General features: G+C 47.4%; 1 protein-coding gene across 1 annotated transcript in view; it reads left to right on the top strand.

Moving 5' to 3' along the window:
• Positions 1-3,952: 3,952 nt before the first annotated feature.
• Positions 3,953-23,948, top strand: part of EFCAB11 (EF-hand calcium binding domain 11) — a 418,365-nt gene continuing 398,369 nt past the window's right edge. The window contains exons 1-2 of the mRNA XM_078662054.1: positions 3,953-4,113; positions 23,768-23,863. Coding sequence (XP_078518180.1) covers positions 4,039-4,113; positions 23,768-23,863 — 171 coding nt within the window. The 5' untranslated portion in view covers positions 3,953-4,038. The remainder of the gene's footprint in view (positions 4,114-23,767; positions 23,864-23,948) is intronic.

Genomic DNA, 23,948 nt, shown 5'->3' with positions numbered 1-23,948 from the left:
CCTCACACTGCTGCATTACTCACACTGCTGCATGCTGCACACTGCTGCACACCACACACTGCTGCACGCCTCACACTGCTGCACGCCTCACACTGCTGCACGCCTCACACTGCTGCACGCCTCACACTGCTGCACGCCTCACACTGCTGCACGCCTCACACTGCTGCACGCCTCACACTGCTGCACGCCTCACACTGCTGCACGCCTCACACTGCTGCACGCCACACTGCTGCACGCCGCACACTCACCAAATCATCACTCAGCACCACAAGAGCATCAAGCATTGCCATAACCAATAGGACTCGCATTAGGGAAGTGTAAGCTATTGACTTTGTGAATAACAATGCTATTAATTTATATATTTCCTAAGCAAACACATATTTAAAACAAGCATTTACAATGCAACGGTTTCGCCTTTGTAAAAGTTTGAGCTATTGGCATTGTAAATTACAAATTTAGTATTTGTGTTGGTTTTGAAAGCAGATAAATAAATGGCATTGTCATTTACAATGCCAATAGCTTAATCTCTCACAAATGCGAGACCTATTGCATTTGCACACACACACAGAGCACAAACACACACACAGAGCTACACACACAGACAGAGCCACACACACAGACAGAGCCACACACACAGACAGAGCCACACACACAGACAGAGCCACACACACAGACAGACATTTTATGTGCCCAGACACCAACTGGTGGATAATATATTGTAAACAGAAGCTTTGTTGTTTCTCACAGTTTTTTCACGACACACATTGGCTTTAACCCACAACGTACTATGTAACATGCCTTTATAACCCACATTGGGTGGGTTAAAGACTGTATCTTGTTACACATAGACTACTACTTGCACTACTTGCATGTCATGCAGGTACTGCCTTTGACGTTCATATTGTGGTGGCTATTTCATAGGCACGGCTGTGGGAACAGCAAAGAACTGCCTGCCAGTGACTGAAAGAAGACATAATCTGGCAGGCAGGTGGTGCACACATTGGCTTGGCGTGCAGCGGTGAGGCTTTCCCGCTCTGCCACCACCAAACTCTTAATCAGGCCCTAAGACTTGGGTGTTGAGGTGGGGGCACAGAAGCACATAGCAAGACAGCGCAACACGGAGATCGGGATGGGTGGGGGCAAATAACTTGAGGAAGACAGCTGGAAAGCACACACACTCTCGTAGAGTGCTTAACTGAAAAGGAAAAAAATAGCACCAAATTAAAAAGTGTAAGGACACATTAATGGATCCATGCTCCAGGGCTCACAAAGGGAAAGTAAAGACCATACACGCCATCAAATAAAAAGCAAGCAAATGAAAGCGACAATGAGGGCAAACAATTGTAAATAATGGGCGGGCTCTAACCCCACTGTAAAGAAACAAAATGGCTAGCAAAAGTTAGTATATGCGCTGTCTTAGGCGAGACCCAAAAAGAACGATTTGAGATTCAGCAAGAATTTGCCAAAAACTGAAGACCCATTTCAGCCTCTTCAATAGTTAGAGACGGTGGGCTGCTTGAACAGTAAACATTCCCTTTTTGACTCCTTAACCATGATTACTGCAGTAAAATGCATTTCTTCTTCAAAGGCTTAGAGTACCAGTTAACTGGAACACAGCTTTAGGCGAGAACCACTTGAGTATTTTTTGCACGCTCTATGGATTTTTTAATTGATATATTTTTTTCTAATTTCCTCATCAAATAGCTATATACCAATAACACGGAGCCACCACAGTCCAGTCCTTCATACATTTCACCATAAAATACATGATACCTTTACATGGTTTTCATTCAAGGAGCCATGGAAAGCATCCGCCTCTTCATTTGCACTCCAGATCCAGTGATGCTGATTAACATGCTACATCAGGCTGGACATGTGACAAACTAGTCAGACACAGCTGGATAAAGACCAAATGAGGGTGGCAAATAATGTACATCTACTGTAGTCTGAGGATGACACACACCATTGATTTCGGACTTGACAGGCCTACAACGTGTAGTAAGTGATATGCTGTTTGTCATTGTACAATCACACCATGAAGGGCCTCTTTATTAAATTATTGCAGTTTGGCAGACAACGTGTGGCAATTCAACCTGGGAGGTAGTGGGGGCTGAGGAGAGAAAATGGGAATGTTTGTACAGCAGACCATAAAATGAGGCAATAAAACATGAAGAGGTGAAGTGATACTGCGAGATTAAGTATCACCACACCCAAGGAGTGCTGTAACCCCAAAGACAAAGGCCAGTGTGCATGCATGCCAGTGTGTCTCCTCCAATTATGGGTGTACCGCTATCCACCAGATTCGCCACACCCTGGAGCACCTTCCAACAATGGCTTATTCAAAATGAAAGCACGCTGCGTTTCCCGACGGTGCTTGCGTCTCCACACGAACCGAAGAGGCTAACGCAGGCCACTGAGACTTCCAGAAAGTTCGCTATCGAATTCCAGTTCTATCGTGAACAAAATAAAGCCGACCATAACCAGACTTTTAATTAGGAGCGGGGGGGTAAGCAGTGGTCGTGGAAGCTAGAGACGATCGGAGAGCAGCTGCTCCGGCATTCTTGGGGAGTTCCGTCGATTAGCCCAGGCCCTCAGTCAAGATCCATGAGGAATGAAGCCAGGGGGAGTTACTGGTCGGCTACTGTGGTCTCCACGCAAACATCCACTACTGGTAACAATTAGGGACACCTAGTTGAAAGCACTTTAAGCCGAACTAGCAAAACTAATAAATCAGACAAATCCATGCTGTACAAGGTTATGAAACACAATACAGTTGTTGGACATGTCCGAAGACGTTTTGTTTCAGCTTTACTGCTCCGTTTCAGGAACACAACGTGCGCCCCAATGCCTCGCAAAGGTACGAGGTCAGTTGGTGTGCCCCCCTCACCACCAATGCCACCACCCTGGAGAACAAAGGTGGGCGCTGGTAAGCAAAGCTGCGGTGCAAGTATTTGAGGCTGAGGATGTTTACATACTGTTTACGGATGTGTGTGGACAGCAGCAGGAATGGCCAATACTATAAAAACAAGTCGGGTCCCGGGCCGTGCTGTGATTGGCTGACGTCACGGGGGTGTCCCGGGCCGGCAGCCAATCACAGCGCGGCCCGGGAAATGACGTCACTAGGGTGTCCCGGGCCTGCAGCCAATCGCAGCGCGGCCCGGGACACACGGCAACAAGGGGCGGGGCTTAAAAAAGACCCAGAAACGCCCCCGAATCTCGTTTTCTCTGGAAAACGTGATTGACGGCCAATCTCTTCCAATGGCTAGCCTCCATTTATGGAGCTAGCCAATGGAAGAAGGGGCGGTTTCAATTCCCCTTTATAGAGATAACATTAGATTTCGCCTGGGCGGAGCAACTGCTACGCAGTTGCAACGCCAGGACGAAACCTAAAAATGTCATTTACAATACCAATTGATCCAACTTTCCTAATGCAAGACCTATTGCATTGCAAATGCTTGTTTCCAAAGCTTTGAATTGCTGATGTCTATTAAGGGGAGTGTGAAAAACCCCCAGGACATCGACATGAGCCACAGGAAGCTTTATTTATTTATGTATTTATTTTGTTGTGGGGAGGAGGTTTGGGTTGCAGAGTGGGGTGCAGAAGTGCCTCATAGATTCTTCTCGGCACGAGTCCTCTCCCACTTCAAGGGGCCCCACCCCCTCCTCACACGGTGAGATAGTTCTTCAATTTGGCCGGTATGAAATAAATAGGAAAAGCCTTCACTGTTATACAAAAGTGAAACTATCCCATTGTAAAATGGCCGTCATCCCTAGGGGGGGGTCTTGTTCTCTTGTCCTGCTTTTGTTTTGTTTTTTGCAGCGCGCAGCTTTCTGTACATGTGCTGAAGCATTCCGCCAATAGCCGTGTAGTACAGTTCAACGTCTAATAGCTTTACAGTACAGTTGGACGCGATGCAATTAAGACAGCCAATTGGGAGGGTGCTTGCTGTTGCCCCGCGGAAGTTAAACAACCGTGTGTGGTTGCTGTGCTTTTCTTGCAGCGGCGCCTGCACCGCCTTCCCCTCTGCGGTATAGAACATGTGGGGCGCTCATACTAGCTCCTACCAGTCCGATTGTAGGCGTATGGGAGCTGACACAAATAAGCTTACCGAGGTGTGTACCGAGAGATGGCGCAGAAGAGTGCATGGGAGACTGGCAGACCCAGTAATGCTTGCGAATCTTTGAGACTAACTAAGGCATGCTGAGGAAATGGTGGGAGGTGGGCGGTAAACTTAAATGCTTGTCAGGTTGCTCTTCGGGGGGCAGACGGAGTACGGGAGGGTCATGCAAGAATGTTTTTATAACTTCCCTTATAGGGAAAGCAAAATTACGCTGGAAGATAAGTCGGGCACTTGTCGGGAACAACCGGGGTTAGGTTCACAGAGGCACTGGAAAGTGCTCGCAACAGGAATCATGTGGGGTCAATATTACTAGTGGGGCAAGGAGACAAAGGGCGCGCGAGAGGGGTGTTAAAACGTAGCGATTGGTCGGTTGGGGAGATAACTCTAAACAATGTATGTCCTGACGGGGCGCCGAAAAACGTGCACGCAGAAGCATCCAGGCCCAACCAATACAAACGAAGTAGAACTACGAGTCCCATAATTCAAGTTTTTTTTGATTCGGGTAAAATGACGATTGGCTGTAAGTGGCACATTTGACATGGGGCTAGCTGGCAACTGATGTCACCAAACAAGGATGCATACCTGCCAACTTGGAAGAACAATTTCAGTGTGAGGAGGGGCGGGGCCTCGTGCCGAGAGGTACCTTTGAGGCACTTTTGAACTTCACTCCGCCCCAACCACCCTCCTCAAAAAAAAGATTGCTGATGCTGATGTCCTGGGGTATTTCACGCCCCTTAATGGACGTCGGCAGTTCAAAGCCTCGGAAAACGAGCTGGAAAACCACTCCCAGCTCGTTTTCCTGCCACCGTGTGACATCAACTCCCCGCCGTGTGATGGGAGCCGATAACGCGTGTCATACGCTGGCGTCATGTGAGTTGGCAGATATGGAGGTGGACCACAACAGTTAACATGCAGGATGTAGTAGACTAAACAGAAGATTTATACAGAAGCGGGTACTGGACAACTCGGTGACAACGTGTATAGCTAATTGCGTGGGCGCTAGTAACAGCTGCAAGTGGCATTGGCATTGAACGGGAGGGCACTCACTACTCTGTCGTTTAAACGACGAAAGGATGCACAGCACTTGGGAATATTTGTAAACTGCGTAATTGACAAGCAACATTGCGCTCTCATTTCTTTTTTGTGCCCAGTCCTTACGTTTGAGGTCACCCCCCCTCCCAGACCGGGCATTTATGTGATTTTTTTAATTCAACGCTTTTGACCTCCGTCTCATTTCATTGCACTCGTGTAACCGTTTTATGAAGTGTCATGTAAAACTACACTTAATAGTTTGTGCAAATATCGCAGTGTAGTTTTCATGTAATTTAACTTCAACTAGAATTTTGGTCTTAATTTTGTTATGAAACTTAGCCCTTCATACATTTGCCAGAACACGCTGTGGCTTTGATTTAAATGATAGAACTTATATTATAACCCTTTTATTATTACTGCATCGCTTACTATGGTGATTAGCATCTGATTTATATGTAATGCTTACAATTGTATGTAGGACCAAATGTATGATTCTCACAAAAATGTTCCCCACACTATATTTGTCAGAGCTATCCAGTAACTAATGTTAATTTTGTGAGCCATAAACTGTAAGTTTGAATATTAATGTGTAACACCTTCAAAATCGTGCTTCCTCCCGAAATACCCTTATTCTAACCCGCTGTACCTCACCCACATCAACCTACTGTGCCCTATCTACATCAACTTTTTTTCACAGGTCCCCACCTACTCATACGTAAAAAGTGCCATTGGCTGCATTTTTGTGAACGATCCTTTATGGGTTCCGGAGTAGCTTGCTACTCTCTGGAAAAAAAGCGCTTCAACACCCCATCAGGGGTAAGAAGCGCTATATTTATATGCAAACCTTTGTTCCTCTTCTATTCCTCTGCTTCCCTTCTCAATCCAAATAACTGACTAACATATCCATTACTCCAATTACTTTCATATTTCACTATACTAATTCAACACTAATCCTTTAATGAGTTCCGGAGTAGTGTGCTACTTGCCAAAAAAGCGCTGCAACACCCCATTAGGGTTAGAAAGATCTATATGAATGTAAACCTTTTTCCCTCTATCCCTCCGCTATCCTTCTCAAACCAAATAACTGATTAATATTCACCACTCAAATTACTTTCATATTTCACTATACTAATTCACCACTAATCCTTATGGTAATTGTGAGAAGTTGGCCTGATGTGCAGTGTTCACTATTCTAGTGATCACTATATATCAGTCCAAACAACCCTTATTGATGATTGGTTGTAAGTCAACCTTATAGACCAGCTATCCTAGTAGCATGGATACGAGCAGTCTAAGGCTAAGACTCTAGAGGGCGTGTTAAGCCAGCTGTTTTACCATCACATTACCCCTTGAACACCCAGTGAAAGGACACCACACAAGTGTTATGAAAATAAACAGTGTATTTATTAGAATCACAACAACCCTGTACTCTTTATGAGGACAGGGTGCTAGGCACACAACAAAACTCTTACGAAAATACTTTTAAGTTAGCACGTTACACAAATGCCCGAGGGGCACGAAAAACCATATACGCTAAAAGTGGAATGCGAATTACTAGCAGGTAAGTAACGATTCTCAGAGGCTTTGGGATCGCTAGGACTGGACTACTGAACCTTTAGATTACTCGCAGGAGGCCTAGGGAACTCGGGTGCAGAGTGTGCACTCTCACGCGGGATGCGGGACAAAGTCTATGGAAGCTAGAATTCACAAAGTTAGTGTTCACGGGCGAACCCGACCTGGTGGGAAGAAAACGACAGTGGATCCTGACCCTAGGATAGTGAGGCTATGCTGGGACACCGAAGTGCCGAAGTTACCTAGCCCAGGGGCTGCAGCTGCATAGGTCTGAAAAGACGTCGGGGATCTCGTTGCCGGACCAGGAGCCTGGAAGGAAGAAGTTGCTGGCAGGCGACCAGTGAAGGAAAGTTCGATGGATCCAAGCCTGGATCAAGGAAGAAGAAAACCTGAAAGCAGAGGGGACCAAGTTCTTGAATCACTAGCCAGTGATTAAGTGGGCACCGGGCGAAGTCACCGCAGTCAGGTGAGTGGGCGCTGCTGGGCTCTGCAGTCTCTCGGACCAGGAGGCGTTGTCGGCGACCAGGATGGAGGTGCGAGCTGTCCCACGAGGGATGAAGTCGTTGGCGTCGAAGTTACCCAGGATTGGGCAACAAGCCTTGGCTAATTCAAGCCCACGCGGTGGACTCAAAATGGCGTCTTGAGTGGACCAGGAGGGTCCGGGGTGCTCCTCTTCTGGAAGGGAGCAAGGGCCAGTCTGGAGCAACCAGACCAGCAGCAGAAATGTCGTCGGGCGTCGTCAGGAAGGCCACAAGCCAACGGGCTAGTAGCCAAACAACGCGGTGAGCAGCGGAAAGCAGAAGGGCCCCACGCAGATCGTGGAGATGCTGGGGGGCTGCACTTCGGAGCTGGAGCTGCTCAGAGTCGGGGCTTCTCGGACCCCAAAGCACTCACCAGTAGATTACTCGGCGGGCTTGCTGGAAAGAAGTCGTGCAGTCTTGCAGATGGCCGGTCCCTTGAGGTCTCGTCGCACCCACGGTTCTCAGCTGGGCTGTAGAGGTGGGTAGAGGTCAGAGGTGCCAGGGAAGCCGGTTCTCGTCGAGCTGGGCAGTCGGATTCCGGAGGAAGGACTTACAGCAGACCGCAGTGTTCTTAGATGGTGCCTGCGGATGCAGGGTGACTACTCCTTAGTCACAAGGGAGAAATCTTAGGAAGAAGTCTTGAGTTCCTTTCGTAGAAAGTAGTTTCAGGATTCAAAGATGATCTGATTTGGAAGGGGGCCAGTCTCTACCTTTATCCTGTAAAAAGGGGCTGGCGCGCGACTAAGTCCTGCCCTATGGGTGGGACTAGGAGGGGGGTGGTTACACCCACTTCCTTGGCAGGCTTTTCCCCAGCACAGGGTCTGGAGTGACCCTGGAACTGGTTCAAGCCGGCCTATGCATAGTGAGCACCGGGGTGCTACTTGCAGTCACCTTCCTCTAAAGCCCTGCCTACCTACAATACACAAAACCCTGTCTGGGACGGTGCTGGCACCGCCCCTGGCAGGAAACCCTTTGTCCTTATCTCCTGCTCTGGGAGGACTCCCAGCAGCAGGAGGGCAGACTTGTGTCTCGGTGGCAGCACCCATTTTGTGGATGCTAAGGCTCTGTCTGACTTTTAACCGGGTTATAGGTTACAGGCATGTCGTGTCCCTCTAGAAGGGTGGAATGCTAACCCCGTCGCCAGAATTGGCGAGGGGTTAGTATTCCAATTCGTATGACACCTTACTCGACATGTTTTGATAAAGCGATACCAGAGTTGGCACATAACCGCGAGGATTATAATGCACTTAAGAGTATATGGTATGCGATATCATGGAAACGGCTAAGGGATGGATTCCGAAAGCCGCAGACAGGCTCAGCTCATGCTAGAGCACCATCTCACACGATTCCAAGCACTCTGCCTTCAGGATTGTTAAGGCCTGCTATAGGAGTGACTGATAGGGGATCTGTGTGTCCATTTTTAGGGTTAGATATAGGTATACTATATCTAAAGCAAAGGGTGAGTACACCACCTTGCCCCAGCTGTCGTGCAGCCAGTTGTGTCAGTTTTAGTTAGTCAATCCAGGGGTGGCATAATACATGCTTCAGCCCCTGGGAGACTTCTGGGTGCACCTCAGCCCTGGGTACAGGGACTTGGAGAGGGCCCAGTGCCAATTCAGTACCTAAGTACAATTTGGATAGAGAGAACAGCTAGGCTGTGGGTCTGATTAGCAGGCCCACAGCCAGGGAAAGTCGTAAACCAGTGCAGCAAAAAGCAAAAATCTGGGTGATCATAGGATTGCAGACCCTACTCTCCTACATGACCCCCCCCCAAACTTTGGGACAATAAACTAACCTTGACCAGGTGAGTCTTCTTGCTCTAAGTGGAAATACCTGGAGAGCCCATCAGCATTGCTGTGATCAGTCCCAGGTCTATGCTCCACTGTAAAATCCATCCCCTGTAGGGAAATGGACCACCTAAGCAGTTTGGGGTTTTCACCCTTCATCTGATTTAGCCACAAGAGGGGCTTATGGTCTGTCTGAATGGTGAAGTGAGTGCCAAACAAGTAGGCCCTCAGCTTCTTCAGGGCCCAGACCACAGCAAAGGCCTCCCTCTCAATAGCTGACCAATTTTTCTCTCTGGGTGTCAGCCTCCTACTAATGAAAGCAATAGGCTGATCATTACCATCGAAATTCAGTTGAGACAGAACAGCTCCCACACCCAACTCAGAAGCATCTGTTTGGACAATGAATGGCTTGGAGTAATCTGGACTCTTGAGGATAGGTGCTGTGCACATGGCCTGCTTTAGGTCATTGAATGCTTTCTGACAGCTTGCTGTCCACTGAACTTTCTTTGGCATCTTCTTGCTTGTCAGGTCATTAAGGGGGGTCACTATGGACCCATAATTTCTGACAAACTTCCTATAGTACCCAGTCAGGCCCAAGAAAGCTCGAACCTGAGTCTGGGTGATTGGAGGAGTCCAGTCCTTGATGGCCTGTATCTTACTCTCCAGTGGCTGAACCTGGCCTCCACCTACAAGGTGGCCCAGGTATACAACCTGTGACTGCCCTATCTGGCACTTGGTGGCCTTGATAGTGAGGCCTGCCTTTTGCAGGGCCTCTAACACTTTCCTCAGGTGGACCAGGTGATCCTCCCAGGTGGAGCTAAAGACAGCAATATCGTCAAGATAAGCTGCACAGAAGTCATCCAGCCCAGTGAGGACTTGATTCACCAACCTTTGGAAGGTGGCAGGTGCATTTTTCAGTCCAAAGGGCATTACCACAAATTGATAATGCCCTCCAGGGGTAGAAAATGCTGTCTTAGGTTTGGCTTCCTCAGCTAACCTGATTTGCCAATACCCAGCTGTCAAATCAAATGTGCTTAAGAAGTTGGCAGAAGCCAATCTATCTATAAGCTCATCTGCTCTTGGTATTGGGTGGGCATCAGTCTTAGTGACTGCATTGAGGCCTCTGTAGTCTACGCAAAACCTCATCTCTCTCTTACCACCCTGGGTGTGAGGCTTTGGCACTAGAACTACTGGGCTAGCCCAAGGGCTATCTGAGGGCTCAATGACTCCCAGTTCCAACATTTTCTGCACTTCAGTTTTGATGCAGTCTCTAACATGATCAGGCTGCCTGTAGATTTTACTCTTGACAGGCAGACTGTCTCCAGTGTCAACATCATGGGTACACCAATCAGTTTGGCTGGGTGTCAGAGAGAACATATGTCGAAAGGATTGCAGAACTTGCCTGCAATCCTGTTGCTGATGTTCAGTGAGGCTGCCACAAAAGACAACACCATCAACTGACCCATCATCAGGATTCTGAGTGAGCAGGTCTGGGAGAGGGTCACTCTCTTCCTCCTGTCCCTCATCTGTGGCCATGAGCAAGCTCATGTCCTTCCTGTCAACATATGCCTTGAGCCTGTTAACATGGAGCACTCTGAGAGGGCTCCTGGGAGTTCCAAGGTCCACCAAGTAGGTAACCTCTCCCTTTTGCTCAATGATGGTGTGGGGCCCAGACCATTTGTCTTTCAGAGCTGCTGGGGCCACTGGCTCCAGCACCCACACCTTCTGTCCTGGCTGGTACACAGTCAGTACAGCCTTTTGGTCATGCCAAGCTTTTTGAAGTTCCTGGCTGGCCTCAAGGTTTTTAGATGCCTTCTCCATATACTCAGCCATCCTGGAGCGGAGACCAAGTACATAGTCCACTATGTTGGTTGCAGGCTTTTTGAGAGGTCTCTCCCATCCTTCCTTCACCAAACACAGGGGTCCTCTTACAGGATGCCCATACAGAAGCTCAAAAGGGCTGTAGCCAACCCCCTTCTGTGGGACCTCTCTGTAAGCAAACAAGAGGCAGGGGATCAGGACATCCCATCTTCTCCTAAGAGGTTCAGGTAGTCCATGAATCATCCCTTTCAGGGTCCTGTTGAATCTCTCAACAAGCCCATTGCATTGTGGATGATAGGGTGTGGTGAACTTGTAGTTCACACCACACTCTTTCCACATGGCAGTCAGATATCCTGACATGAAGTTTGTACCTCTGTCAGAAACGACCTCCTTAGGGAAACCCACTCTGGAGAACACTCCAACTAGGGCTCTTGCCACTACAGGGGCTGTAGTGGTCCTAAGGGGAATAGCCTCAGGATACCTGGTGGCATGGTCCACCACCACCAGTATAAACTTGTGTCCTGATGCTGTCTGGGGTTCCATTGGACCAACAATGTCAATCCCCACTCTTTCAAAGGGAACCCCCACCACAGGTAGTGGTATGAGGGGGGCCTTTGTTGTGCCACCTGACTTACCACTGGCTTGGCAAGTGACACATGAGCGACAAAACTCCTTGGTATTCTCATTCATATGGGGCCAGTGAAAGTGTGAGACAAGCCTGTCCCAAGTCTTTGTCTGACCTAAATGACCTGCAAGGGGAATCTCATGGGCCAAGGTGAGAAGGAAACCTCTCAGAGACAAGGGGATGACCAGCCTCCTGGTTGCACCAGGCTTGGGGTCTCTTGACTCAGAGTACAGGAGTCCATCTTCCCAGTATACCCTGTGGGCACCTGTGGCATTCCCTGCAGCCTCAGCAGCAGCCTGCTGTCTGAGGGGTTCAAGGGAAGGGCAGCTCAACTGTTCCTTCCCCAGGTCTGCTCTGGAGGGTCCCCCTGAGCCCAGAAACTCAACTTGATCAAGTTCAAGCTCTTTAGGCTCAGTTTCCCTCAGCTCTTCTAGATCAGCCTCCTCAGAGACTTGATCCTCAACCTGGGGCAAGGGGGAAGGCAAAGCCTTACCCTTACTGCTCTTCTTCTTGGGAGGTGTCTGGTCCATAATTTCAGGATCCAGCACCTGTTCAGTGGGGCATTTTCTGGCCTGTGACCTAGTCACAGCAAGCACATGTGCTGGCAAGCCTAACATCTCCATGTGAGTCCTCTGCTCCACTTCTGACCATTGTGATGACTCCAAATCATTGCCCAACAAACAATCAACTGGGAGGTCTGAACTGACTACAACTTTCTTTTGTCCCTTCACTCCACCCCAGGAGAAAGCTACAATTGCCACACTATGACTAGTAGTGACATTGCTGGCATTGGTCACCAGGAAATCAGTACCTGGCATGATCTGTCCAGGGTCCACAAAGTTAGGTGTCACCATGGTGACACTGGCACAAGTGTCCCTATAGGCCTGAGCCATTTTGCCATTAATCAAAGGTGTCTGCCTGTATTTGCCCAAAGTATTGGGACTTATTTCAGGGGACATATCCATATCCCCTGTACAGACAAGGACAGCCTGAGTGAGTGTGCCAACTAAGTTGTCAGACCCCTCAGTACCCAAGGTTAACCCAACTAATGCCTTGGGAGTGACACTACCACTACTGACTGTACTAGGGGGTGCAGTTGCTTTAGGAGCTGTAGTGGCAGGAGTTTGTCCTCCTCCTCTTTTGGTGCACTCACTAAACCAGTGAGATTTACTTTTGCAGTACTGGCACCACCTTTTTGACTGGCCTTCTTGAGTCTTCTTTTTCTGGGAAGCCTGACCCCCACCCTCTTTGGTTTGTTGGGGACCTGGTGAAGACTTCTGGTCATTTTGCTCATTCTTAACATTACCCTTCTGGTCTGCTTTCTTCTGACCACCCTGGTTCTGGTTCTGGTTCTGCTTGATCCTTGTCCTGACCCATTTGTCTGCCTTCTTTCCCAATTCTTGGGGAGAGGTCAGATCTGAATCAACAAGGTGCTGGTGCAGCAACTGGTTCTGACAATTGTTCAAAATTTGTTCTCTCATCATTAGATTATACAATCCTGTGTAATCTGTAACCTTGCTACCCAGCAACCAGCCCTCCAAAGCCTTAGTGGCACAATCCACAAAATCAGACCAGTCCTGAGACTGAGTTTTCTGGGTGTCTCTGAACAGCAACCTGTACTGCTCAGTGGTTAAACCAAACCCATCAACCAGTGTATTCTTCAGGACCTGGTAATTGTTAGCATCCTCCACTCTTGTAGTGAGGAGCTTATCTCTACCTTTACCATCAAAGGAGAGCCACAGTATAGCTGCCCACTGACTCTGGGGAATGTTCTGCACAGTGCAGGCCCTCTCCAGAGCAGCCATCCATTTCTGGATGTCATCCCCTTGCTTAAAGGGGGGCACTATTTTAGTCAGGTGTTTAGTATCTAAACCCTTCTCTCTATCTCTTGGGAGATTGCTGCCACCAGTGGGAGCTAGCCCACTCATCTGCTGCTCTCTTGCCAGGGCAAGCTTCTCTTTGGCCAGGGCAATTTCTTCCCTTTCAATCCTCAGTTCAGCTTGTCTCATCCTAGCCTCATGCTCCCTTCTCTGAGGGGAAGTAAATCTCCTCTGTGGAGGATTCCTTCTCCCCTGAGAAGAGGCATTAGAGTGCAGAGATCTATTGGAGTCCCTAGAAAGAGATCTATCTCTCCTAACTCCAAGGTTAGGCCCACTTCGGGTTAGTACTGGGGGGCCCCCAGATCCTAGCCCGAGTAAGTCTAAGTTGGTCCTAGTTAGCCGTCTGACTACCTCAAGACCCTTGTCTACCTCATCCCCAGAGAGTACCTCCTGATCCTCCTCCTCAACTGCTGAATCAGTGTTGGGGAGGTCTGGATCCCCAGAGGTTCCCTCTAAGGCTGGCATGCTCTCATGTAACTGAGAGAGCTTTCTGGCATCATATGTCTCTAAGAGACCTATCAGAAAGGGAATGGTGGGGTTAGACCCCTGCTTCAGTTTCCTGGAGACACAGAGTTGCCTCATCTCCTGAAAATTGAGAGCTGCATATCTTGAAGTGACCTGTGGAGGGTCAACACTGACCAGGGGAGTCTCAGTAGAGTCCCCCTGAGTCGACATGCTTTTCTAGTGAGGTGTAAGTGGTGCACTTACCTACACTATATGTTTGCCTACTGATCCCTTGCTAGAGTTGTAGTTTAGGGTGTGCTAGGCCCTAGGAGCTACAACAGCTGGTTCAGTAGAACTCAGAGTATTCTAAGCTAAGTTATATGTACCTTTAGTACTTATGTGATCTTTCACAAGATATTCTTAGGGCATGTGTGGTAAAACAACAGCAAGCTCAAATCCCAACCGCTGCTCACCAATGTGAGAAGTTGGCCTGATGTGCAGTGTTCACTATTCTAGTGATCACTATATATCAGTCCAAACAACCCTTATTGATGATTGGTTGTAAGTCAACCTTATAGACCAGCTATCCTAGTAGCATGGATACGAGCAGTCTAAGGCTAAGACTCTAGAGGGCGTGTTAAGCCAGCTGTTTTACCATCACATTACCCCTTGAACACCCAGTGAAAGGACACCACACAAGTGTTATGAAAATAAACAGTGTATTTATTAGAATCACAACAACCCTGTACTCTTTATGAGGACAGGGTGCTAGGCACACAACAAAACTCTTACGAAAATACTTTTAAGTTAGCACGTTACACAAATGCCCGAGGGGCACGAAAAACCATATACGCTAAAAGTGGAATGCGAATTACTAGCAGGTAAGTAACGATTCTCAGAGGCTTTGGGATCGCTAGGACTGGACTACTGAACCTTTAGATTACTCGCAGGAGGCCTAGGGAACTCGGGTGCAGAGTGTGCACTCTCACGCGGGATGCGGGACAAAGTCTATGGAAGCTAGAATTCACAAAGTTAGTGTTCACGGGCGAACCCGACCTGGTGGGAAGAAAACGACAGTGGATCCTGACCCTAGGATAGTGAGGCTATGCTGGGACACCGAAGTGCCGAAGTTACCTAGCCCAGGGGCTGCAGCTGCATAGGTCTGAAAAGACGTCGGGGATCTCGTTGCCGGACCAGGAGCCTGGAAGGAAGAAGTTGCTGGCAGGCGACCAGTGAAGGAAAGTTCGATGGATCCAAGCCTGGATCAAGGAAGAAGAAAACCTGAAAGCAGAGGGGACCAAGTTCTTGAATCACTAGCCAGTGATTAAGTGGGCACCAGGATGGCACCGGGCGAAGTCACCGCAGTCAGGTGAGTGGGCGCTGCTGGGCTCTGCAGTCTCTCGGACCAGGAGGCGTTGTCGGCGACCAGGATGGAGGTGCGAGCTGTCCCACGAGGGATGAAGTCGTTGGCGTCGAAGTTACCCAGGATTGGGCAACAAGCCTTGGCTAATTCAAGCCCACGCGGTGGACTCAAAATGGCGTCTTGAGTGGACCAGGAGGGTCCGGGGTGCTCCTCTTCTGGAAGGGAGCAAGGGCCAGTCTGGAGCAACCAGACCAGCAGCAGAAATGTCGTCGGGCGTCGTCAGGAAGGCCACAAGCCAACGGGCTAGTAGCCAAACAACGCGGTGAGCAGCGGAAAGCAGAAGGGCCCCACGCAGATCGTGGAGATGCTGGGGGGCTGCACTTCGGAGCTGGAGCTGCTCAGAGTCGGGGCTTCTCGGACCCCAAAGCACTCACCAGTAGATTACTCGGCGGGCTTGCTGGAAAGAAGTCGTGCAGTCTTGCAGATGGCCGGTCCCTTGAGGTCTCGTCGCACCCACGGTTCTCAGCTGGGCTGTAGAGGTGGGTAGAGGTCAGAGGTGCCAGGGAAGCCGGTTCTCGTCGAGCTGGGCAGTCGGATTCCGGAGGAAGGACTTACAGCAGACCGCAGTGTTCTTAGATGGTGCCTGCGGATGCAGGGTGACTACTCCTTAGTCACAAGGGAGAAATCTTAGGAAGAAGTCTTGAGTTCCTTTCGTAGAAAGTAGTTTCAGGATTCAAAGATGATCTGATTTGGAAGGGGGCCAGTCTCTACCTTTATCCTGTAAAAAGGGGCTGGCGCGCGACTAAGTCCTGCCCTATGGGTGGGACTAGGAGGGGGGTGGTTACACCCACTTCCTTGGCAGGCTTTTCCCCAGCACAGGGTCTGGAGTGACCCTGGAACTGGTTCAAGCCGGCCTATGCATAGTGAGCACCGGGGTGCTACTTGCAGTCACCTTCCTCTAAAGCCCTGCCTACCTACAATACACAAAACCCTGTCTGGGACGGTGCTGGCACCGCCCCTGGCAGGAAACCCTTTGTCCTTATCTCCTGCTCTGGGAGGACTCCCAGCAGCAGGAGGGCAGACTTGTGTCTCGGTGGCAGCACCCATTTTGTGGATGCTAAGGCTCTGTCTGACTTTTAACCGGGTTATAGGTTACAGGCATGTCGTGTCCCTCTAGAAGGGTGGAATGCTAACCCCGTCGCCAGAATTGGCGAGGGGTTAGTATTCCAATTCGTATGACACCTTACTCGACATGTTTTGATAAAGCGATACCAGAGTTGGCACATAACCGCGAGGATTATAATGCACTTAAGAGTATATGGTATGCGATATCATGGAAACGGCTAAGGGATGGATTCCGAAAGCCGCAGACAGGCTCAGCTCATGCTAGAGCACCATCTCACACGATTCCAAGCACTCTGCCTTCAGGATTGTTAAGGCCTGCTATAGGAGTGACTGATAGGGGATCTGTGTGTCCATTTTTAGGGTTAGATATAGGTATACTATATCTAAAGCAAAGGGTGAGTACACCACCTTGCCCCAGCTGTCGTGCAGCCAGTTGTGTCAGTTTTAGTTAGTCAATCCAGGGGTGGCATAATACATGCTTCAGCCCCTGGGAGACTTCTGGGTGCACCTCAGCCCTGGGTACAGGGACTTGGAGAGGGCCCAGTGCCAATTCAGTACCTAAGTACAATTTGGATAGAGAGAACAGCTAGGCTGTGGGTCTGATTAGCAGGCCCACAGCCAGGGAAAGTCGTAAACCAGTGCAGCAAAAAGCAAAAATCTGGGTGATCATAGGATTGCAGACCCTACTCTCCTACAGTAATTGTTTATTTGTTGATTAATGAAAATCATTACAAAAAAGTACATATCAAGCACAAAGTCTGATTGAACATATATGAATACAATGCCTAAAATATAATCCTTATGGGTTCCGGAGTAGCGTGCTACTCGCCAAGAAAGTGCTTCAACACCCCATTAGGGGTAACAAGCGCTATATAAATGCAAACCTTTTCTTCCCTCTTCTATCCCTCCGCTATCCTTCTCAATCCAAATTACTGACTAATATCCACTTTCATATTTCACTGTACTAATTCACCACTAATCCTTTATGGTTTCTGGAGTAGCGTGCTACTCACCGAAAGAAGTGCTTCAACACCCCATCCGGGGTAACAAGCGCTATATAAATGCAAACCTTTTTCCCTCTTCTATCCCTCCACTATCCTTCTGAATCCAAATAACTGACTAACCTATTCACCACTCAAATTACTTTCATATTTCACTATACTAATTCAACACTAATCCTTTATAGGTTCCGGAGTAGCGTGCTACTTGCTGAAAAAGCGATTCGCCGCCTTCTAAGGGGTAGTAAGCGATATATAAATGCAATTACAATACAATGTTTCTTCATTATTTTATAACGCTCTGGATGATGTTTTTTTAAACGAGTTTGCAACAAAGAGTTTGCAGTTAAACCAGGTCCATGCAATGAATTTGCCGTATATTTGAAACTGCCGCGGCCAACATATTTTAAATCCCATGCCTGCATGGCCTCTTAAAACAATACTCTACCCAGAACACTGCCTTTTCTAGTGCTGTCTTTGTAGCAACCATCGCTCAGCAGTTGTAGTACCGAAGGTTGTAGTTCGCTTTCCTTATCGGGCACTTGAGGACTTTGCACGGCATAAGCATCTCTGGTGTCTAGTGTAGGATTCACCACGTTGGGTATTTTCTGAGCATGTTTAGGGAGGAGAGGTGAGAAAAATTAGTTCTTTAAGAGAGGTTAACTATATAGCCGCACTAAACTAGAATATTTACATGCAACAAAGTACAGTCCATCTAGTTATTGGGGTTGGGACACTACCATTATGTTAAGGTGGGACAGTATCCACCAGGATGATGGACACTCGCCAGCCTAGTGTAGCATTCTTCGTCATTGTGTTCTCTATTTAGCACTGGGATTCATCCTGTATGTGTCCTAATGAGCACTGGACTGTGATTGCTATAATCATTAGTTTGAATAATTAGGTTTTAGTGAAAAACTATTATGGGTGAATATGTTTTAGTTAAAAACTATTATGGGTGAATGGAATCTTCGTGTACTAAAATTGTATAAGGAGTAGGGTACTTTTTTGGTAGTGTTATTGCCACTCCATCGACATAATAATTAAAAAAAAAGATAAGTAGTCGGTCTTTCTGGCCTGGGTTACCTATGTAGTAGACATGTTCCAGTGTTGATTTTATTAAGACCCTATCATCGGGGCTAGTTCTTCACCTTCATATAATATGCTCCTATAGACAAAGCAAGTTGACACATTATGTTTGTATTGTCAAGGTTTAATACCAAAACGTGTACTTTAAGAATAAGATTATGTTGTATCACCTCTAAGTATTGTGTGAACGGTGGGTGGTACATTTGGAGGGCTGGAGCCTATACTTTAGTAACCTTTGTTGATCATCCTGGCTAAGAAAACAGGAAAGGAGGTCTCTCTTGGTTGCGAGCCAGGACGATTAGAACAAAAATTACAGTGAAGTAAGCTCCTATAATCTGGGGAGAAATGTGACTCTTATTTTGCTTACCTTCCTGGCCAGCCGCTCTTCTTGCACAATCGGGGACTTCCAGTCAGGGAGTCTAGTACTCAGTAAGACGTACCATGGATGCTTCCCAGTTGTCGTTGGGGGTACCTGATGATTAAGCATGCCACATTAAGTGGGTGAGTGTCCATCATGCTGGTGGGGATTGTCCCAGCTTGGTTTAATGGTTTAGTATCTCATCACTGATAGCAAGGTAGACTGTATTTTAATACTTAACAAGAACTGTCACAGCCATGATGCTGCCATGCACACTGCAGGATGCCTGCAGCCAGTTATGTTTCACTTGACTACCATTGCTGAGGAGTAACTGATGGTGCATAATTGAATCGGAATATGCTTTCGAGGTGAGAAATGCCAGTAATGGCTGTGATAGAGGCGAGTGAATTAACTGGATTCCTGAGTGAGGGATGCTGTGAATATGTTGTTGAAGATGAGCCACATTGTGACTGTTCTAGTCATGAAGAGTCCTACCCCCAGGTTTAAAACCCTAGGTACCCTTCTCCAGATTACGAAGATGATCAGAGCCTGGAATCAAGACACAGTGCTTCCTCTGAGGTAGGCATCCTTCCAGTATCAGAGGCCATATTATGTGAGAGTATCGAAGCTGTGGCCAAACTGCTTAAGAAACAGATGGGCACCCCTAACGACTTCATGACCATCATCATCATGTCTTCTGTATAGAATGATATGGAGGTGGAAGAGCCTACGTTACCTAACCAATTAAGAAATATCACTTGCTAAAGAGGGTTTTTCAATTGTTCTAGGCAATTTGAAGGAGAATGTGAAGATATTTTTCATTTTTCTGGAGACCTACCACTTCGAAACTGCACTTGTTTTTAAGAAGCGAAAGACTTAATTGTTTAGGAATGGTGTGATTTAGAGAGATCCTCAGAAAAAGTAGCCCACTAAAAGGTCAAAATCTGCCCCGTGAACAGATTCGCCCCATTGTATGATTTGCCTAATGGGTTGCTCTGACGTACTAGTAAAGGATGCAACCATCAGTAGCTCAGTGGACAAACAATGGATTGATACCTCCATAAATCATACACAAACCTGAACCCGTCGCTGCCTGCACGAATCTATGCAAACCGGGCAGCACAATTCTCTGCAAATGATTTTCTGGCACTATCTGGCCATGGAGGACGTGGAGAACTGCTGCTTCACTTGCAACTTAAGGCCCAATATCTATTAAATGCTTTTATTGAAGATTGTTGTGCCTTTACCCCTATCATGGGTGCTTCGTTAGTAACGGGACGGCAGAATAGAGGCAGTGAAGAAGAAGAAAATATTTATTAGCAAGCAGATTTCCACACTTTGGAATCAGTGGAAAGTGTTAATCTCAGACCAATTTGTGCTAATCTTCATTCATAAATGATGCTGTATCAAGTCTGCTGCATTGCCTCCCAATCCTACAATACGTACCACCCATGGCTAGTCAATCAATTAAGGAGTAAAGTCTTGTGGAAGGCACCAAGGACCTCATGGGGAAGAAAGCTGTGACCCTGGGGCCTTTTAAGGAACAAGGTTTGTTCGTGCTTTATTCAAAAGTCCATTGGAGAATTCAGCATGGTAATTAATTGAGTAAACATCTTTGTAGAAATCTTGCGCTGGAAGATGGGTACTGTCTCAAATGATATCCCTTGAATCTCCCGGGATTCTACTTAACCACTTTGCATTTAATAAAATGCATATCTCTACATCACAATTTGGACTATGCCTCTCATAATCAAGAGGTTTGCAATGTTGCCCTTTCAATTTCAGTTTGAATTCCCATGTGGCCTCAAATGTGCACTAATGGTATTCTCTCAAATGCTGTCAACCGGGCTTGTACATCTTCCTAATCAGATTATCAATAGCCATCCCTCTCAGGACAACAGAGCGGTTCACAGTGGCGTAACGATAATTGAGGGGGGCCCCCCTGCAAGGTAAATAGAGGGGCCCCCTCGGGACTCTATCAGGAGCTCCCCCGCCGAAGTGGAGTGCTGAGGGGGCCCCCTGGAGCTTCGGGCCCCCCTGCACTGCGGGGGATGCGGGGGCCTGTGTTACGCCCCTGGTGGTTCAGGAGTGCCCCAGACAAAAACTGATTCTGACAACCAGTCGGTTTGTTGGACTTTGGAATGAATAACTCCGTGAAATCCAAGGTAGATCCATGCCATTACCCAGAAAAGGCTGGCAACCAGTTTCAGACCATTGCATGGAATGTGTCATTGTTGGTAGTCGGGCAGAGACCTTGACGCACGTGAGATCACCTTTCTTGAAAGACATCAGGATTGTGAGGTATGGCGTGTCCCCTGAGATCTGGAACACCTCCGAAACTGACATATGGTACACCTACAAAACATCCTCTAGGAAAGAAAAATCTTTGCATTGAGCTCCCATGTGAATTCTGCATTTCTTCTCTTTTCTATCTCTTTGTCTTGCACTTCTTTCCTTCTTCTTTTCTTGGCATTGTCCAGCTCATGCCTGTGCAATTCTTCTTTTTTATGTTATTCTTGGTGAGAACCAGCATACCTGGATTAAGGCAAGCGTCTTCAAGTGACATCAGTACTAATTGAGAAGATGCAGTAGGGGCTGGTTCCTCAACCTCTGGGACGGGGGTTCCTACTTGCACCACCGGGCCCTATGATATTGATATGGACGCATTGGGCCATTGGTGAAAAGCCTTCTTTGGAGTGGGCTTCATGGTTTTGGGAGGGTTAATATTTTTTTTCCTGTTTGACTGTCATTAATGTACATTGGTAAAAAAAAAGGAAATTCCCCCTCACGCTGAGAGGAGAACGTCTTACTCGCCAGGGGCATTTCTTTATTGTGGTATTTTTGTTTTAATTAGGCTTCGCGTTGGAAGTCTTTTTCTGAAAAACAAAAACAATGCTAAGATGGTTGGAACACTTGTGAAAATTCCGAGCTGCAGTATTGAGGAACTTGAAATATGATGGGCCACGATCTAAATGACCAGTCCTTCGTCATTCTGGGGTTTGCATTCTTGCTTCACCTAGTTTGAGCAAATATTTTGTAAGTGCTACTACGTAATGTAATGTAAAACTAACACCTAGCGGTTTCTTGGCGCTCGAGCAAAAGGGGGAAGACAGTCCGCAGGGCGAAAAAGGCATTAGTGGTAGGCATTACAAAACAAGTGAGTTTTAAGAAGGGACCAAAAACGCGTATAGGGGAAGGCAGATCTTATGCCTAGGGGGAGTGAGTTCCAAAAGGAAGGGGCGAGAAATGAAAATCTCAGTCCTCCGTGTTTCTTACGTTTAAAAACCAGGACCTTAAGTAGGGCCAGGTGGGAGGAGCGGAGATTACGGGAAGGGACATAAGGGTGTAGTAGTGAGGAGATAAAGGACGGACCCGCACCGGCGAGGGACTTAAAAATAGTACAACCTAACTTAAATTTACAGCGCTCGGACACGGGAAGCCAGTGAAGGGATTTTAACAGAGGACTAACGTGTTGGTGCCTGGGTTGATGGTGAATGAGACGTGCGGCCTGGTTCTGAACGAGTTGCAGCCTCTTCAATAGATAAGCCGGGATGCCTGCATAAAGGGAATTGGCATAGTCTATCCTCGAGATGACTAAAGCTAACAAGACTAGAGTAAGGGCCTCAGTGGTCAGAAAGCGGTCAATCTTACTGACTTTTTGCAGCTGGAAAAAGCTAGACGAGACTACAGCATTGATCTGGGGCTTCATCGTAAGATCATTACTGATGATAACCCCCAGACTTTTTGCTGAGTCGACTGGGCTAGGGGGAGAACCCAACCTCGCATGCCAGAAGATGGATTTCCATGGGTTGGCAGCTCCCCCGACAAGAACCAGTTCTGTCTTGTCGGGGTTGAGCTTGAGGTGGTTAACCCCCATCCAGTCACTGATATAACAGAGGGTAGACTGAATATCAAAGTTGGACTCATCCGAGGCATCGATATTAAAAATCGGGTCTAAAACCGGCCTGTTGGGAGTCAAGATATTGGGAATGTTCAATAAATGAGCTCAAAGTGTTGGTAACATGAGACTCAAGAACTTTGCTGAGGTAGGGAAGAAGGGAGATGGAGCGGAAGTTACTCATGACCGTAGGGTCCGCCGTGTTTTTTTTTAAGATGGGCACAACCTCGGCAAGTTTGAAAGAGCTGGGAACCAGGCCAGAGGAAAGAGACATATTCAGGAGTCCCAAAGGAGGGAGCGGACAAGCTGTAAAGGCCTCGCGGAGGATCAAAGGGGGACAGCAATCAGTGGGGGACCCAGAAGCGACCTTATTTAAAAGAGCTAAAAACTCCTCCTCCGAAATTGGAGGGATCTGAGTCAATTGCTGAGGGTTGGGAGAGAATGAGGAAAAATCGAGACTAGGGGAAGGAGGTAGGCCAGCAAGTAAAATGCTGTTTTTAATGTTAGCAATTTTATCCACAAAAAACTGATTGAGGGAATCGCAGAGCACTTGAGAGGGGAGAGGTTTAATGGTGACCCTATCTGGGTGCGACAGCTCCTCCACAATGGAGAAGATATCTTTAGTTTTGGTGGCCGAGTCAACAGTCTTAGGACTGGAAACATGAACATCTGGGAACCCAGAGTTCTAAAGGCTACCCTATTGCCTGCACCAAAAGCTAGCCAAATTTGTTGTGCTCATTGTATTGAGAGCCATTTTGAAACCTTTGTGCTTCAACCTAGAACAAAGAACCTCAGTGTTGAAGTGGACGTGCGAGGGTGAAGGTGACTGAATTAGAGTAACACGATGAGGGGGTACAAATCCATCTTATCAGGAAGAAATTAAGATATCAATACAGATCAATGGCTGAACCTTGGCTCATAAACTTCTTCATTCACCAAGTCCTCTGCCTGCGTTCCACCCGTGTTCTCTAATGAGGGAATGTGGAAATAGTTCTCTAAAAGTTAGTTGATGTCTGAATGTTTGTGATATAATTGATTTATGACTCGACTGTGCACACATTTGAAGGCATGTCTGGTCTGTTCAGATTTTCTAACGAGTACAGCAATAACTTATACATGTCCTTGTTCCTTAGGTGTTTCATATTTGTGATGAAGATAAGAATGGCTTTTTAAGCAGAGGAGATCTTAAAGTCGCTGTGGTAATGCTGTTTGGCTATAAACCTTCAAAGGTATTTTTTTTCTTTGTGAAAGAAGTTTTAATCTATGTTGTTAATGAATGCTTGACACATGGGACCAATCCTGTTTCCACATAAC

This window comes from Lissotriton helveticus, chromosome 9 (genome assembly GCF_964261635.1).
Source record: "Lissotriton helveticus chromosome 9, aLisHel1.1, whole genome shotgun sequence".
NCBI lineage: Eukaryota > Metazoa > Chordata > Amphibia > Caudata > Salamandridae > Lissotriton > Lissotriton helveticus.
Note: the sequence above shows the minus strand (reverse complement) of the source record. Positions and strands in the feature narration are given on the sequence as shown.